This window comes from Dipteris shenzhenensis, chromosome 28 (assembly GCF_047967505.1).
Source record: "Dipteris shenzhenensis isolate YYH24624 ecotype China chromosome 28, Dip_SZ_1.0, whole genome shotgun sequence".
Taxonomy (NCBI): Eukaryota; Viridiplantae; Streptophyta; class Polypodiopsida; order Gleicheniales; family Dipteridaceae; genus Dipteris; species Dipteris shenzhenensis.
Genome location: NC_141623.1, coordinates 40,519,205 through 40,537,749, shown reverse-complemented (window position 1 = coordinate 40,537,749; position 18,545 = coordinate 40,519,205). Strand labels below are relative to the sequence as shown.

The 18,545-nt window shown below is 44.5% G+C and overlaps 1 protein-coding gene across 1 annotated transcript in view; it reads left to right on the top strand.

Moving 5' to 3' along the window:
• Positions 1 to 18,545, top strand: part of LOC147883568 (arginase 1, mitochondrial-like) — a 102,241-nt gene that overhangs the window by 13,883 nt on the left and 69,813 nt on the right. The window contains exon 3 of the mRNA XM_087399414.1: positions 7,377 to 7,536. Coding sequence (XP_087255540.1) covers positions 7,377 to 7,536 — 160 coding nt within the window. The remainder of the gene's footprint in view (positions 1 to 7,376; positions 7,537 to 18,545) is intronic.

Below are 18,545 nucleotides of genomic sequence, written 5' to 3'. Positions count from 1 at the left end.
TGTAGAGGAGTGTGAAGTCAAGAGGAATCCTTCTAGAACTCCTATGTGGAATAAGGAGGATGTGGACATGTGGAAAAGAGAGGGTCCCTATGGACTCCATGTAAGGAGACTCTTGACTTTCTCAATATTTTAAGAGTCTTGAGCATCTTGTGATGGGACACATGGCAAGAGTAGCAAAAAAGGACATGGATGGTGACATACGTGCTTATATGATTGATGGGAAAGGAATCTACACGCAACAATTGTAAATGGGTGAAGGAGGGTAACAAAATCTCTATAAAAGGAGCCCTCCTCTCCCTTGTTCATCAATCTCTTCCACCATTAGGCCTCATGTTGCTGTAGCTCTAGTCTCCCCAAGCCTCTTCCATGAGCCTTCTCTCCCTCTTGTAGATATTCTCTTATGTAGACTCTTGAGTCCATCGCTCTCTAGTTTATTCTCTCTCTATGAGTAGTCTTGGAGCTTCCGCTCCCTTCTGTATGTATGAAACCTCTTCTTCTCCCTTGTGTTTGTAGTGTTGGAGTGGATTCTCACTCTATTTGTAATGAAAGTCACTTCAGGTTCTCTCTCTCTTGAGTGTCTCTTCCCTTTTCTTTCTTTCAAAGCCTTAAAAGTTCTTTCTATTCAGCTGCTCACTGTGCACACATGGTCCATCTGTTTCCCGAGCCACCATGCAAACTTCTTCCTCTCTTCTAGGCGAAATCTATGAGGGGTGGATCGTTGATGAAGGTGGAGTCTTGAGAGAGTATCCTGCTCAGGCGAAATTAGCATGGATGGAGGGCAGTTTTCATGACAATTTGACCCCTGTTAGTATTTTACTCATAACTTTCTGCTCGATAGTCCGATTTTAATGAAATTTATATCAGCGCGAAGCTCTCTTTAAGGCGCATGTTTGTATGTGATCAGATACTGCTGTAAAAAGTTATGATTCTCTGTGTCCGACAGTCTGTTTTCATGACAGTTTTTACCCTCATCTAGTAAACTGTCCATAACTTTTTGGCCACTTCTCTGTTTCTTGTGAAACATATATCAGCGCGAAGCTCTCTTTAAGGCGCATGTCTTTAGGTGCTTAGATCTTGAATCAGATACTGCTGCAAAATGTTATGAGTCTCTGTGTCTGACAGTCTGTTTTCATAACAGTTTTTACCCCCTTCCAGTAAATTGTCCATATCTCTTCAACCGTCTGTCTGTTTTCAATGAAACTTATATCAGCGCGAAGCCCATATTAAGGCGCATCTCTTTGTGTGCTTGAATCTCTGATATCATGTCTCTACTGAAACCTGTGTGTCTAATGACAGTTTGTAGAGTGTTTTGAGCTAAGTGTAAAGATGTCTATGAAGGAGGTGCAATGTTTCCTCGGAATCTACCCATCCGGCTGATCCTTTCCTTCTCCCTATGCTTGATTACAACATCACTTGGGATGTTACCATCTTCATTCTTATCTGAGGGAGGAATGTATGGTGTGGTATCTTGGCATAAAAGCTTCTTTTTAATGTCCCATTCTCAATGATAAATATCTTTGTCAGTCAGTTCGAAAGCAGCAGGAAGTGAAGAGGTGTGTGAAGTTTATTACCCCCAACTTCATGTCACAGTACCGAATCGTCAAGTTAAACTCCTGCATGAGTTCTGTCTACCTAGCTTGGCGGCCTCTCAAGTCAGGTTGTTTACAAAAATATTTCAGAGTATCATGATCAACATCCACATAAAACTCTGATCCATACAAATAATGTCAGGTCACCTCAGCTTCTTCTGTAAAGCTTAATCTATAGGGAGGTCTATTTACAGGTTCTGTCCTCGGGATAAGCTCAATTTTATGCTGAACATTCCGCTCTGGAGGTAACCCATAAGGTAACTCATCCCTAAAACAATCAGAGAACTTCTCCGATATCTCCTTAGCCAACTCGGCCATTTCCCCAGCTTGGGTAGCCTCAGTGCTAGCCGATGCATCATCAATCGACTCTATCGATGCTATACACAGACACAGAAACTCTTTTGGAGTCTTTCAAATTTCCATGGCTGAAATCAATGGTCCTCCAGGTATATCCTTTTCACCTCGCAAAACATATTCTACCCCGTTCATCTTGAACTGGTAAATATGCTTTTTCCAATCAATGGCTGGATTTTTTCAAAAATGCCGAGCCATGCCTAGGGCTATATTTGCGTGAGCAAGCCTGGTCAACTCAAAGTCCAGCTTCTCAACATAGTCCTGTATTCGAAGTTCCAACTGGGTAACCCTCTGGTCCCATACTTCAGTTGAACTTCCGTCCGCCATCCTGACCGTATAAGCATAGTCAGACGGACTAGTTTTCAACTTGAGCCTCTTAATAAGCTTCGAGTTAATTACATTGTGCATTGACGCTGAGTCAAACAACACAATCACATCATGATTGGCTACTTGCTTTTCATTTTAATCAACTCGGGCTCATCGAAAACCGTATACCTCGTTGCTGTGGGCTTTGAAAGGATGTTATCAGGTGCACCGCTTACTAACTTAGTAACAGACACACTTAACAACACAAGTACTAACCTCTGAGAAGGTTCCGCCAATTGCATCTGCATATGGTCCGCATTGGGACTCTCTTGCATTTCCGCGTCGCATTCAGATGTCGCATTCAGATATTATCATATTGGCCGTGCGACGGTCTTTGTTTAGTGGACAATCTTTACATGATGTTGTTGAAGGCAACCGAAGCACAATCCTTCTTTTCTAGCTTTTTCTTTTTGCTCAGGGGTCAACGAGGACTTTGACCAAGCTCGGGCTGCCATTGGAGTTACTTTTCTTTTCACCCCAACGGTGGTACTTGTCTTTGCTTGTCCCTCAATCGGCTTCACCTGCTGGGTTTGGCCACTTGGCTGCGAGACACTTGTCTTTGAAGTCCATTTCCTCTGAAATCCCCTTTTCTCAGGTACTCATGTTGAGTCCCTGCCTGCACAAATCCACTAGGTCTGCCTCTGGCATCCTCATAGTTCAGGGCTACTGCAATAGATTCATCTAATGTAGTCACATATTTAGCCCGAACTTCCATTTTAATCTTGTCGTTTAGTCCATAGATATAGTCTTTCAACTAAACCGACATAGGGAGAGGGTCTATTATTTTCATAACACATTCCCTGAACTTGTCAGTGTACTCTGCCACCAACAAATTCCTCTCGCGAAGGTTTCTGTAAACATCCCAAGCTCAGGACTCTTCGTCAAGTGGAAGAAAGTGTTTCTTAAATTCAGCCTTAAACCTTTCCCAGGTGGTAGGGGCAACATCTTTCTGTTGTTTGATCCACCACCTATCCACTGCCTCAATAAACAGGTGAGTGGTCTCGCGGATTTTCTTTAGATCAGATCTGATTTCACAAATGGCAAAGGCTTCTTCCCACTTGTGCAACCAAACCTCGATCACATCAGAACTGCGCTCAGTCATCCGACCAGCGTACTTTTTCGGTCTATAATTAGCAGTATTAGGTACCTTGACCTTCGCACGTTCCGACGAGTGTATACTGGGCTCTGGCTCTGCTGGAGCTTTGCCCTTTTCATTTCTAGATGGTCTAGCCGACAAGGCTTGCACCATCTCTCTAATTTCATTTTGACCAGCGTTCACTTGAAGCTGCTGGTTCATGATCTGTTGTAAGGCATCTTCTAGTACAGAAATCCTACCCACCAGAGTAGGTGTTGTGTGATGGGACACTTGTTGCGTAGATCATGCTCCAGATTCACCAGGATTTACCCTGGAATCTTGTCCCTCTGCCTCCATTCTTTCAAAAGGGAAAATAGTTTTTTTTTTTTTTTAAATAAAGGTCTTTCTATACGTCAAAAACCCCAAAAAGATATCACACTTCGAATTCCCCTTTTTTGCTGTACAGGAATAATAGACTGCAACTGAAAAGTTGTATAGAAGGGAAAAAAAAGATGCTCCCTGGAATATCGTGGAGTCTCGAATTCCTTCTTCTGCCAAAGCCTTGCAAGTCTCGAAAATCCAAACTATTCGCTTCTCTCTCAGACGTAGTCCCACTCTTTCGGAATCATCCTGGTCTTCTCCATCCTGCTCTCTGTTTCGGAATCTGCCTCAGCCCACGGGCTATCTACATGACCACAAATAGCACACGTCGTCACACGCCCTGCGTATGATACCAAAATGATACGCTTCCATAGCGTAATCTTGCGTTGAAGCCTTGCTTCTAGTCCCGTCGACCGAACCATGCATCTTTCAAAATTGCCAATCAAGTAGCCATGACGCGTGAAGCTAGGTCCTCACTTCAAGAAATCCCGCGCCTGGTGTAGACCCTCCTGAAGTAAGCTATTACTATAGCAACAATCCGTTGGCAGCCATTTCTAGACAGGGCAAACGAAGGAACGGACTTAGTTCGCTGTCTTTCGAAATTCCCCCTTATTAATGCCGCACATGCAAAGACTAATAAGCGGTGCTGATAGACTATTGCCTTTTCCACAAACTCGCATCAAGGCTAACCGCAGCCTCCTTCCACAAGGTCGTATCGTGATGAGTGAACACCAGAAAGGTGGGAACTTGAGCTTCATACGCAATCCCCTCATCCAGCCTGAACGCTCTGATACCAAATGATAGACTCCTCAACTAATCTCAATTTTTCTCGTCGATTCACGGGTACTATTCACAGGCGTTGGCATCCGATTTTCCTCCCAACCACTCTCATGGATTGCATGCACACACAGATACGCAATTCAATTTCGTTTCATGCCTATCCACAAGGCCACAATTCCCTAGATGGTTCCCTCCTGCCACATGTCATCATTTTAGACCTTTAGCTTGGTACACCATTTACCCCTCTCTTGGGGCACAATTAAAACATTTGCCCGTTGGCATTCTCACACATTTAGGTGCACCTAGGCCTGAGCACTCAGAACCACCTAATACACCCTCACCTAGGACCTTGGCAGTTACTTCCCTTGACCATTTTATTTACGCACATAAAATATTACAAAAGTCGGTCATCTAAGGGAAAATGCCCACCGATCTTTCCGAGGTCATGCCATCTCGGCTAGAGCATAATAGTGTCTAGCACCGTTGGTTCTAGGGGAGAAGCTGCAACCGGGGAGGAGGTCGTAGCTGAAGCGTCTCGGACTGTGTGAGGTGAGACTGGAGGGATAGCCCGAGGTGAAGCAGAGTCCACTAGTGTATCCTCATGAACTGAAGGAGGAATTTGCACACGAATGCGTCGGGTGCCCTTGAGGTAGAAGGTCGAGAGGCACCTAAGGTAGAAGGTGGCGGTATCAAAGGAGGGCTCAGTGGAGGAGCACTCTGGCGAGTAGGAGCTATACCACCATCTTGAGGAGGACCACCATGTGGAGGTCGAGGAGCAAGTGCTGGACTTGTATCACCCCCCTGTCGAGGCTGAGGAGCAGGTGCTAGACCTGTACCACCCCCCTGTCGAGGCCGTGGGACGGTAGCTGTACCAGAGGGCTTCTTGGGCCTTTTCTTCTTTCTGAGGCAATCCTTGGCAAAGTGTCCAATGGTCCTGCATATTCTGTACTAGTCCTGCCTGCCTGTAATCTCTACTCTCTGGCGAAAAAAGGAACCATCCAGGCGCTGGATCATCACATGGTCCATCGTGAGGTTAGGATCCTTACAGAGGACCCTAACTCTAGGTACCCCATCAGCCTTGGTTGCCTTTGTTGCAGTCAATGGCAACCCAGGGAGGGATGGGATCTCGGCAACCACGCTGAAATGCTCCCCAATAACAGAAAGAAGTCGATGGTAAACCTAGGGAAGCCTTGGAAATCTGATGAAGAGCAAAAATATTTCCTTATCTGCTTGCACTGGGTCAAAACCAATATCAAAGGCGTCAAAGAAGATCTTCCTGTGTCCCAGGTGTAAAAACTCAGCTTTGAGCACTGTGCTCACAGCCTCTGGAGTGTCAAAAACAACTTGGAAAAAACCTCATCCCAGAAGACGCACATCTAACAATCGTGGAGTGAGGTATGGGGAGAGAGCTACAAGCATCCAGTCTCTGGCTTGGGATTTGGAAGGGTGAGACCCGAAGATGCGTGCAAGCAACGTGGTAGAGCATTCAATCTCTACGTCCTTCTTGAGCTCCTTCTTGAGCTACTGCAACTCGAAAAAGGAACCATCTGGTCGCTGAAGCATAATGTGATCATCTGTAATATCAGGGTCAGAGACGATGACCCTGACACGTGGAACCCCATCCGATCTGATAGCCTCTGCCGTTGAAGAGGGCATGCCAGGGAGGGGGGGGATCTGTGTGACCAACCCAAAAGTGGCTCCTATGGATGGTAAGAGTCGATGGTAAACCTGAGGAAGGCCAGGGAATTTGATGAAAAGGCAGGTAACATGTTTTCTATTTGTATAGGAGCAATAATTTGAAGTAAAATGCAACTAAAACAGTGTGTAAGGCAGCTATGTGGCACTTTTGCAAAGCCATTTCATTGAGGCTCTACCTAAGAGAGACTTGGATGCCACATATCGAAAGTATAGGTGTGTATTGTAGCAACAGAAGCTGTATAAGACTTACAAAAAATATTGTGTTTCATGTGAGGGTCAGAACATGCTTTATTTCATCAAGAAAAGGTGGCATCACATGAAGATGATCTCATCTTTTGCACTATAACTTGGTAGGTTGCTCATATTTTCACAAATACTTGAGTTTGAATGGTGCAGGGCCATGCTCGGACTGCAAGATATAAAACTAAACATTAAGTGAAAGTGTTAGAAGTTAATTCTTGGTTTCCATCACCTTTGATGTGATTTTGAACCGTACAGTGGCCATTTTTTGACATCAGTTATGCTCAAATAGGGCAGCTTATCATTGTAAGGGTCAATAAATCCTTTTGACCTACTAGATGTCATGTAAGCTTTTGAAACCCTAAGGTAGGCCTAAAGTAGTCGTGTGTGTATCTATCAGACACTTATGTACATGCTGTCCCTCACTGGTTGTGCGAGCTTTATCAATGAAAACTGGCTACACTCTCCATCTTCTTGCATCCATCTACGTCCCAATACCTTTTAAGAGAGGTGAGGTGAATGAGGACCCAACCAAATCTTATGTAGTGAGATGCAGGACCATATGGAAGTGGAAAGATGTTATTATACTTATCACATCAACCAAGTAAATGTATAATACACTCTTTTCGATATTATTTTGAAGAATGAAACAAGTGTTAATAATTATCCTTATTGTGTGTGAAGATGGTTGCAAAATTGTGCAAATTGTCAAGCTAGTCTTCAGATTTGATTGTATTTTCCTAAAAGCATTTCTCCTAAGGAATGCACCAATGTTTGAAGGCATGTTGTGACTTCTTCATATTGAATTTTTTTTGGATTTTAAGTTGGGTGTTCTGCAATTTCCTGTTGGGTTGGTGCATTATATTTTTAAGCTTTTGCTGTTTTCTTTGCAGGCAGAGCTGGTTCGAGCTGCTGGTGGTGCAAAAGTATCCTCTTGTCTTCTTGGAGTGCCCTTGGGTCATAATTCTTCTTTCCTTCAAGGACCAGCTTTTGCTCCTCCAAGGATTCGAGAGGCCATTTGGTGTGGGAGCACCAATTCTACCACTGAGGCAGGTATGTAACCATGTGTATACCTTGTGATTGTATGATTGTATTCTTAATCTCTATTCAAATGCACAAACTTGAAGGTCTTTTTGGGTCTTATGGTCGGTATCTACATGCTTTGTAGGCTTGGCTTATGCCAAAATAGGAAGCCCGCAGAAATTGCATTTGAAGTTAAAAGGTTTGAAAATGTATACTATTCTAAAGCTGCAAATTTTGTTATAATAAATTCTTGGAGAATATAAAGAATTGGAGACCCTTTCTTGTCACCTTGAAGCTTTCCTATTCTTAGTAGATAATAAATTGGTGGTGACCCTTGGTTTGGCCAGAGGGGCTCTATGGTAGCACCCTCGAATCCCACAGCCGACAAGCAACAGGTGCAACATGTAGTCTAGTCACTTCAGGACAAGGCAATTGTGGGCCTCACTCCCACAAGGAGATAGGTGAGAGAGTGGATCCAGGCAAGCTTGGCACTAGAAGGAGACCACATCCAGGAGGTCACCATCTACAGAAGAGGTGTCTTCCTCCTCTAGCTGAGCTCTCATGATACCGCCATGACACTTGTGGAGCGGAGCCCCATCCTCCTTGGCCCGCATTTGGTGTACCTTTTCCCTTGGTACCATGGCTACACAGTGGAGGACATGGACACGACACACCATGTTCCCCGATTTCCGGTGACGCTCAGCTTCTCGAGGCTTCCAAAGGAATATAGAGCCATCCTTTCCTCCATTGGTTGAGTGTTTAGCACAGTGTTGGAGTCCTCGCCAGATTCGGGAGCTTCAGTGGTAGCAAACGATAGGGTCCCCAAGATCAGATTGGTGGTTGAGAGCCCAAAGTACCTCCCAGAGTTGATCCTCCTCGAGACCCTGGAGGGGGGTACACTTCGTCAGAGAGTGGAGATCTCCGGTTTACCAGGCCAGGTGGAGTGGTCTTTCTTGAAGGGCACTATGCAGAGGTTGGATTTCTCAGACAGATGGATTAGAGGAGTCTCTGCGCTCTATGCGGGGAGCTTTAGTCAGATGCTTATAGGTGGACACACGGGCAAGGCCTTTCTTTCTCGTGCTCGGTCCGCCAGGGTTGTCTCCTAGCTCCCTTTCTTTTCCTTTTTGTGGTGGAGGCATTGGCTACTCACTTGAGATTGTAGGTGGCGGGCCTCACAGGATTAAGGCTCCCAATCAGATAGGGGGAGGACCTATTGGATTCCGAGTTTGCAGATGACACATAGCAGATAAAGCTTGTTGCTCAAGTCCAGTAGATGTGACGCAAATATTCTCGAGCTTGTCCTAGGCCTCCTTGGCTGAAGTAGTGAGGTCAAGTCGATGAAGTAGTTTGTTAGCCAACCTCACACCAATAAGCGCCCTTGCTTTGTCATCTTGCTCATCCCTAGCTGAGAGTGGTGCTGATGAGCCTTCACCACGATGGCGAGGCTCTATTGTATCAAACCAGGAAACTGAGGTAATGAAGAGGCTGGTCTACGGCTCTGAAAGGGATCAGCAGCCTAAGATATGCTTGAATAAACGTGTCCAGTAGCTGGTGGATGACCTCGGAGGCTCCAAACTGCAAACCCTAATGAAAAAGCAGCAAGAATATACCTTGAAATGAAGAACTGAGTGGAAAGAGCAGCAATTATATGCCCCCAAATGGAGAACTAGGTGCTGCAGCAGGTCTAAACTCCTCAGAACAGGTCACCAGGGCACTCTGAAGTACAAAAACAGGCTGTCCATGTGGAAGACGGCTCCCCAGAACAGTTCAAAATTGTAGAAGGCCAGCTGCCACCACAATGAAAAACGACTATTGTAGGTGTGCTAGAGGTCTCAAAGCAGGTCCAAAATGCAAAGGCGCTATTTAAAGTGCACCGAGGTGCTGCAGCAGGTAGTCATGCAGAGAATCGATTGACTTGGATGTGCTGAAAGGTCAGAAACTCCTAGAAAATTCCTCTATTGTAGGTGGTTCTACATGAGTATCCTTACAATGGCTCAAAATTGCAATAGAAGCCTCAAAATATGTTGAAAAAGCCTCCAAAAAATCACGAACTGCTGCCAATGCCCACAAATGGTCGGCTTCTGCTGCAGTGGCGTGGAAACCCTAAAATCAGCGATGAAAAAGCTCCAAAATGGCTGGTGTGCATGCGCCTCTTGAAGGAAAGCCAACCATCAGCACGTGTGCATGCGCCTCTTGGAAAACATGCCGACCAATAGGCAAGGATGCTGACAAGAACTCCTAGAGCTCCAAAAGACTCCGAATAGATGCGGCTATGAAGGTAGCTATGGAGAGACTAGACAGGCATGAATGGACGCAAAAGGGCTGCAAGAAGGAGAGGCGAAATGAGGCGGCTATGGCAGAAGACCTAAACGGGTAGAGAAGGCTGAAAGGAGGAGGTAGAATGAGAGAAAACTGAGGCGGCTGCAAGAGGGAGGAGCTTGTCCAGAATTAGGGCTAGGGTTAGGGAAAAGATGACGTGGCAGGGCAACTATGGCAGGATTGACCTGCTCTGATATTATGTTAGAAACATGGGGTGTGAGAGAGAGAGAGATAGGCTAGAGAGTGAAGAAATGGTAGACAAATGTAGAATCCATGAAGGCTTTCATTCCTTCGTCATCACTAAGTATGACAAGACAAGTGAGGTACAAGCCTTATATAAGCTACACACTCACACACTTGCACCAAGTGCATATGGGATAAGTCCCATAGTGACACGTGGCACTCACACATGAACTAGTACTAGATCTCCTAGTACTACACACCAACACATCACATCCCCCACACAGTCTTTGGGTATGATATCTCCAACATCTACAGTCCTGTAAGCAATGCTGAATAGTGAGTAGAAGGCAATGATTATATGTGGAATCTGCCCTGAACATGAACCTCCACTAGTTCACTTCCTTCCATGCAAAAGAAAAGAGTGATTGCTCTATTCCTAAGGGATTTTCAGAGTCTCTTCCAAAAGGATTTTTGCAAATTAGCAGAAATCTGATAATTTCCCAATAAGGAGCTCTGGATGGAGGTCCTCTCGGGCTAAGCTGAAACTTCTTGGCATTACTGACCTTGTATTGAAAGAAGGGGAGGCTCTTCTCTCGGTGCCATGCATCAATCCATTTCCACTCCCAGGATCCCACTGCAAATATTTTATGGGGACACCTCCATAGACTCCATGAACCCAAGGGAATGTGATATGGCTTAGGGTGTAGGTACCATCAAGAATCCAAGAAACATTGCTCCACATGACCTATAACCTTGGCAGGCTTAAATGGAGTTTGTGGTCATCAGGTTGCCTTTTGAAAACCTTTCAAGAACCCACAAAGGGAGCAGGATCTCTCTACCGCAAGGTCAAGTGTGGATGGTCTCTAGAAAAGGAGATTTCCCTTGGTACTCCCCAGCACCGGGGCAAATTGTTGTGAAGGAGAGGTGCCCATACCGACCTAGCAGCCCAAATATATGAGAGAAACACCAAACTGAAATCAGACCCCTAACCTGGAGTGTCCTGGTTAATAATCCAAAAGCCATTGGATTTATTTCAATTAATGTGCACTTGATGCCAAACTAGATAAATCCACGGCTGCCTTAAAAGAGGTGAGGTTTTGTGGAGTGGCATCCTAAAAAACAGAAGTATCATTAGCTAGCTCACTATCCAAGAGCTTCTGATCTTGTCTCAGAGGAAGTCTGAGCCCAAGAACTTTTGCATGGGATCTCAAAAATGTGATTATTGCTTCAGCCACAAATAGATACAGGGGAGGGGCAAGAGGGCAAATGATCTAGAATTTTGAAACTTCTCTCCTCTTTCTCCTCCAATAAGCACCTAGCTATGGGCTGATTTGTACAAAGAGAGCAATTCCAAGAGCTTCTCATCCTATCTCAGGGGGAAGTCTCAGCCCAATAACATTGGCCTGAGATCTCAAAAATGTGCTCATTTCTTCAGCCACAAATAGATATAGGAAAGGGGCAATCCCTGGCAAACTGATCTAGAAATCTGAAATCTCTCTCCTCTTTCTCCTCCAATAAGCACTTGGCTGTGGGCTTATCTATACATGTATAACCCAATGTGAAGCCTCCTAAAATGAGAATATATTAACAAAGATACTTAGGCCATGAACAAAACTTGTCTGTGTATCATGGATGAGCTCTAGAAGGATGGGCTGCAACCGCGGATTGATAGCTTGGGCCAAAATTCTATTAAGAGTGCCCAGAATAGTAATTGGCCTCCACTAAGAAATTAAAATTTGCGACCCCTTTTAGAATAAGATGATGAGACCCTTTGTGAATGAATCAAGCATAAAACTAGAGTCCCAAATGCCATTTGGGGATGAGGTAACATGGTCCCCAATCATGTCCCAAAAAGCAATTAAAAATGGTGGTGTCGACCCATCTGAGCATGGGTGCTTGTCCTTGGAGAGAGCAAGAAGCGCAGGCCTAAATTCTAGGTTGGTGAAAGGTGCATCAAGTGAGACTCACATATTTGGTTTCACCAATGCTGGAAACTCTGCCAAACTCTACATGTGGCATCATCTTTGGTAGATGTGTCACGGTCTACTGAAAGGAGGGATACATAAACATTTGTAGCCATGCATAAGATGACATCAAGATCTGATTGTAGAACCCTATTTGAGCCAATAAGTTGAGAAACACTTTCTCTACCATGCTTCGGGTCATGCGTAGAGAAAAAACACTTATTGACTCCTCCCATGATCTATATTCAAAAGAACACCTTACTTGACCTAGTGGCGAAAACAACTTCTCCTTAGTAGAGGTGGAACCCCTTACCTGACCTCGTGGTGGAAATAGCTCCTCCTTAGTAGAGGTGCAGAGGAGGAAAATCCATAGGGGAAAGAGTCCCGACACCTGTGGAAGGGGACACCCTATGATAGGAATTACAATAACTGCATCACCATAAGTAGAGGAAGCTCTCCAAGATCAGCAAGGGGAGAGGAGTTCCTCCACACCAAAAACGGTGCTGGGGTGCCTAAACTTCCTATCTACAAAGAAGCAACAGAGAAGGAATCATGCCCTCGACTAGTAAGGGGAGGTCGATGAGCTGAAGTGGAAGAGGGCTGCTCAGACACTGGATCAATGCAAGGGAGAGAATGTGTAGGAATTACATTAGTAGACTCATCCAAGTTTGGACTTGGGGCATCACTAGCCACCAACTCATTTTGAAAAAATAATGGTTCTCATGGTTGGTGGAAGCGGTTGAGGGTTTACCTGAATGGGGATCCATTCGACAATCAAGAAATGGGAGGCTGACTCAAACACTGAAAATTCCTTCCATCGCTATTTAGAGGTAGAGGGGAGGGGATAAGGTGAGGCAGGGATAATGAGGGGCTGAGAGGGGGAGAGGCTGAGAGGGAGAGGGATGCCTGACAGGGAGGAGGCTGAGAGGGTAGAGGCTGAGAGGCAGGGGCTGAGAGGGAAGAGATAGGGGGTAAAAGGAGAGCTGAGAGGAGAGAGGTTGGAAGAGGTGGAGGGAAGAGGAGAGAAGAACAGGACCTGTTTAAAAATGGAGTGAAGCTGAAGTTTGAAGGTGAAGAATGATGTGAGACTAGAGCTTCTCAAACCTCAAGCTGAACCTGCTGTCAAGGGCACGTAGTGAATCTGATATTTTTGCTGGTGTAGGAACTGGTGAATGCCCCCATTTCAAACGGTGTGTGGCGTGATTTCTAGAGCAGATGACAAAGTAGAGCTTGCAGCAACCACACCGTCAGAAAAGAACCTTGATTCCAGCTTGACAAATGCAATTTCCTGCAAATGGAATGACCAGAACAGTTTGAAGTTTTCAGGCCCTGAAGGAGAGCTGATTGAACACGATTTGAAGTAGTCTAATTGACAACTTGCTGCGGTGTTCAGACTTGGTCGCAGCTAAGAGAGGCAGTCAAGTGAGGGAGGATGTGAATTGAGGGGGCTAAGTTTCTGAGGGACGGCTGAGGGATGAAGCTAGGAGAGTGAAAAGGGAGGGAGAGCGACGGGGAGCGGGCTGTGTCTCTATGTACTTATGAGTTAGTTTGGTGTGTTGTAGTGTGAGTTCTAGTCTAGTGTGTCCTATGGATGCCACGTGTCACATTGGGAGTTATTCATATGCATTGGTGTTCATATGTGTGTGTGTGCTCTATATAAGAGCTGTACTTGTCTAGTGTCAAATCAATCAAGTATCAAGCCTACAAGCTCTTGGTCTACATGTGAGTACTTTCATTTTGTTCATTGCTCTTGCTATTTCATTTCCATTTCATTATAACTCTCTTTGAATATTATTATCTCTCTCCCTAGCCTACCCCCTACCCTCTCTCTCTCTCCCTCTCCACCATGCACTTTCATGTGGTATCAGAGCCTCCTTTCCTACCTTTCCCTTCTCCATGCTCAATCTAGAGGATGAAGCAAATGGAAGCTATCCTCTCCTCCATGATTGAGCTCCCTTCTACTCCTTTCTTGCTATTTTGTTCTCTTCTCCTACCTTAGCCTCACCTTTGGAAGCTATGGAGCTTGGTTTGCTGCCCACGTGAAAAGGAACAACTCAATCACCATTCTTGTGGGCATTAGAGGGCGTCTTCATAGAGGAAAAAGATAGCTCGTTTTTGCTCAAAACAGCCCATTTTTTGCTCAAAAACTGCTTGTTTTTACTATTTTGGGGGCGTTTTTATGAAGGAAATAGTTGCTTACTGTTGTGGAGATGTTTTCACTACTGGTTACCCTAAAAATGACCTCATTTGGAGCCCGTTTTTGCAGAAACGACCTACTTTATGAGAGTTGCTACTACATCGACCATTGGCGTTATTATGCGTGCCATTGCCTCTTCTCCTCCACGTGAGCTGAGCAATCCTCATTTTACCCACAAATGGCTGCTCCATCTCCCACATGATGACATTTCTATCCTCCGCCTCTTCTGCCTTCAGTTCCAGCCCTCAGTTTCATCTCTTTTTCCACTCCAAAAGTGCTGAAGACTGAAGTTTCCATTTCCCGAGGTACACAATGAGTTCTCTCTCTTCAAACTCATTGCTCGTGGAGAAGTTCAAGGGGGAAGGATTCCTTACTTAGCAAACTAAGGTTCAGTTGCTTCTCATGAAAGAAAATGTATGGGATGCTATTGAGGATAATGCTCCCACAACGGATCCTCAAACTCAAGACATGGAAGCAACACAACTCGAAAGCTATTGCTTGTTGGGATAAGTATGATCAAGGGCTTGCTCTATGGTGCATGTGTGCATCTAGGGGAGTCACATGTGTGTTTGTGTGTGTTGTAAAGGCACATCAAGTGCTATGATGTGTCTACTGTGTGACCTAAGTGATGATGTAAGACAAAGGCAATCCTACTGATGTAGGGGCTGATTGTCACTTATGTAGGGAAGGTATTACCTGCTCCCCCTTTCTATAAGAGAGAGTCCTCTCTCTCACAATCCATAATAGAGAACTACCATCTTTCTTTCATTCTGCTCTCACACCTCTTACAAGATGCATCTATTCTATCCTACGGGATTCTACACTTGGTATCAGAGCCTTAGGTTCTAGATCTAGCCTAGCCTAGCATTAGATGCTTTCTCTAGCATAAACTACTAGTTTCTCAAAACTTCTTCATCTTCTCCATTTTCCTCCTTCTTCCCCAAATCTTTGAGAGCTCTATTCTCTGCCTACAAACAATCATTGCTCAAACCCTTTGAGCTGCAGACTCCTCACGTACGGGCGAACTTCGAGCTGCAAACAGTTAGGGAAATTTCGACTATATGCGCAGCGCCAACACTCAGACTTCTCGACGAACTTTCGCGCAATGCTGCCTCTGTGCTTATCCTTTTGCAAATTCCTCTGAGCCCGAGCTGCACGACACTGAAGGCAAGCTGCTGTTGAAGTCTGAGCTCATTTGGTCAAGAGATGGAGGCGCAACAGACAAAAAACTAGTTGGTTTTCTCAAGCATCTACAGGGCGACTTGGTGCAACATTTCGCCCTTTCTTGCTGGTCGCCCTTCTATGGTATAAGGCCTTTCTTCCTGCATAAAAATCCCCTTGAAAAGAGCTATGAGCTATGAGAATTGCACCCTCCAATCTACTCTGTTCTCTGTTGACAGAATTCTGCATATTTTGGTCAAAAGGTGTTGAGTAATCACTTTAAGGTTGGGGATTTCATTATTTACTGCAGACTTTCATTGCTTTGATTGTACTTGAGTAGTAGAACTCAGTCATGGAGCTCATAAGTGTCCTTATACTTTGCATTTAGAATGATGACTATGTCATTCTCTTTTATGAGTACTTGAACTATAAACATGACTAAACCCAAGCAACAAGAGAAGTTGGATGGAACTAGTTTCCATACTTGGCAAATAAAAGCCAAGTTTATGCTTATGAAAATAAGATATGGAATGTTGTGAATGGAAAGAAGTCTACAAAAGAAAAAACTAATTGGTTGATCAAAGATAAGAAGGCTCTTGCTATCATAGCTTTGGGATTAAGTGGCTCATACATTCACCACATTGATGGAGGGAAGTGCTTCAAATATATCTTGTTCCTTTGCCTACAATTGGAAAAGGGAATGTGTTATTCCATGAAGAACAACAAAGAGAATCAAGCATTTCTTGTGAAGAAGGACTGCTTTAATAACAAAGCAAATCTGGCTGAAGGAAGAACTCCATCAGCAAATGAAGAAAATAAAGACTATGCTTTTTAGGGACTTTGTCTTTTGAATTTTTCGTTTATCATCACTTGGTCAAATTTTGAGGTTCTCTGCCTGGAGTGGTACTCCAAAAAGAATATCATATGTTATGTCTTTTGTAAATCACCTCTGGTCACCATATGATGTAGACAATGTGATATGTGTTTTGTCTATCCCATTTCTGTGAACCTCACACCCTTGGGAACCCTTGCTAGCATGAGATCCTAGCCATAGATTTATCCTTGACCACTATGAGATGGCATGAGAAACTATGAGACTAGATGTATCCTTGACACTGCAAGAGGCAACCCCTTGAGGGGGGGTATGTTGGGATAAGTATGATCAAGGGCTTGCTCTATGGTGCATGTGTGCATCTAGGGGAGTTACATGTGTGTTTGTGTGTATTGTAAAGGCACATCAAGTGCTATGATGTGTCTACTGTGTGACCTAAGTGATGATGTAAGACAAAGGCAATCCCACTAATGTAGGGACTGATTCCCACAGATGTAGGGGCTGATTGCCACTTATGTAGGGAAGGTATTATCTTCTCCCCCTTTCTATAAGAGAGAGTCCTCTCTCTCACAATCCATAATAGAGAACTACCATCTTTCTTTCATTGAGCTCTCACACCTCTTACAAGATGCATCTATTCTATCCTACGAGATTCTACACTGCTATCATCGGACTTTGCCTCAATGATACTTTGATTCATCACATTGACTTCAAATCAACGGCCAAGGCGATATGGGCGCGTCTCGAGAATCTTTTTGGTAACAAAATCACAAACTCCAAGGTTTTCTTGAAGTTGCAATTTTATAAATTGAAAATGGATGATAGTGATACCTTGAGTGCACATTTAGCAAAAATGCACTCTCTTGTGCAACAACTTTCCAGCCTGAAGTGTTCCCCAGACGATGAGGACAAAATGGTTGTCCTCATGAAGAGTATTGAAGGAGTTACTCGTTTTGAGCATACTCTTGAAATATTTAGTCTTGCCATGACTACCTTTGATGATATGATGACTCTTCTTCTCGAAAAAGATCATCGCAATAAAGAATCTCCGATCTCTTCTTTAGATACCACAGAGGCTCTTTTCTCCATCAGCAGATGGAAACCGAGGTCTACACCAGCACATGGAAAGACAAAGCCATTCAAGCATCTCAAGTACACATTTTGTAACAAGCTTGGTCATACGGAGGAAAGATGCTACTAGAAGCTTGCCAAACAACAAACTAAGGACCATGCTAGTTGGGTTGCAGTCGCCAGAAGTGATGATGAAGAGGATGACCCTCCGACACAAGTTCATGCCCTTATTGCTGAAATCCGACATCTCTCTTTCCCTCCAGAGGACGATGGAGATGATGATCCATATATTTTGTAAGCATGTTCTATTTGGGTACTCTGCCTTGGGATGTTTCCAAAAAATGAATGCAATAAATCTTGTGTGTTGAGTCAATAAAGGTCCTCTGCCTTGGATAGTCCTCCTAAAAATAATATATTTCTTTTATATTTATGGTGTGTGGCTCCATGTCCCTACTTAGTTCTTGGAGCCAGGAGGGAGATGTACTGTGGGAGCCGTGTATTGGCTTTGATAGGTCTATTTATCAGGCCTGGCATGTGAGTTCCAGGATATTGGTGCATTGATCTCCTACTCTTCTGAGTTCTTCATGCATCTATGGATGATGAGCCTCTGAGCCATGCTAAGTGAGCCTCTGAGTCTATACCATGCTCGCTAGCATTCGAGCCATGCTCACTTGCCTTTGAACCATGCTCACTTGCCTCTGAACCATGCTCGCTTGCCTCTAAGTTAGCATCGGAGCCATGTCTAGTTCTAGACCGCCATTGTTCGATGACCGTCATTGTCATGTTCTTGGTTCCATTCCAGTTGTCACTCACCTTTCCTCCATTGGGGGGTGTTAAGGAAATGGAGTCAAGATGAGTTAGTTTGGTGTGTTCTAGTGTGAGTTTTAGTCTAGTGTGTCCTATGGATGCCACATGTCGCATTGGGAGTTATCCCATCTGCATTGGTGTTCATATGTATGTGTGTGTGCTCTATATAAGAGCTGTACTTATCTAGCGTCAAATCAATCAAGTATCAAGCCTACAAGCTCTTTGGTCTACATTTCAGTACTTTCATTGTGTTCATTGCTCTTGCTATTTTATTTCTATTTCATTATGTCTCTCTTTGAGTATTATTATCTCTCTCCGCAGCTCTCTCTCTCTCTCTCTCTCTCTCTCTCTCTCGGCACCTCCGTCCATACCTCTGTCGTCCGTAGCACAGTGCATTGTCTGTACCACATCCCGTACCACAGTACAACCCGTCACCCGTACATCCGTACCACGACCCGTTGCTTGTACCTCCGTATCTCTTGCCTGTCAAACCCTCTCCGTACCT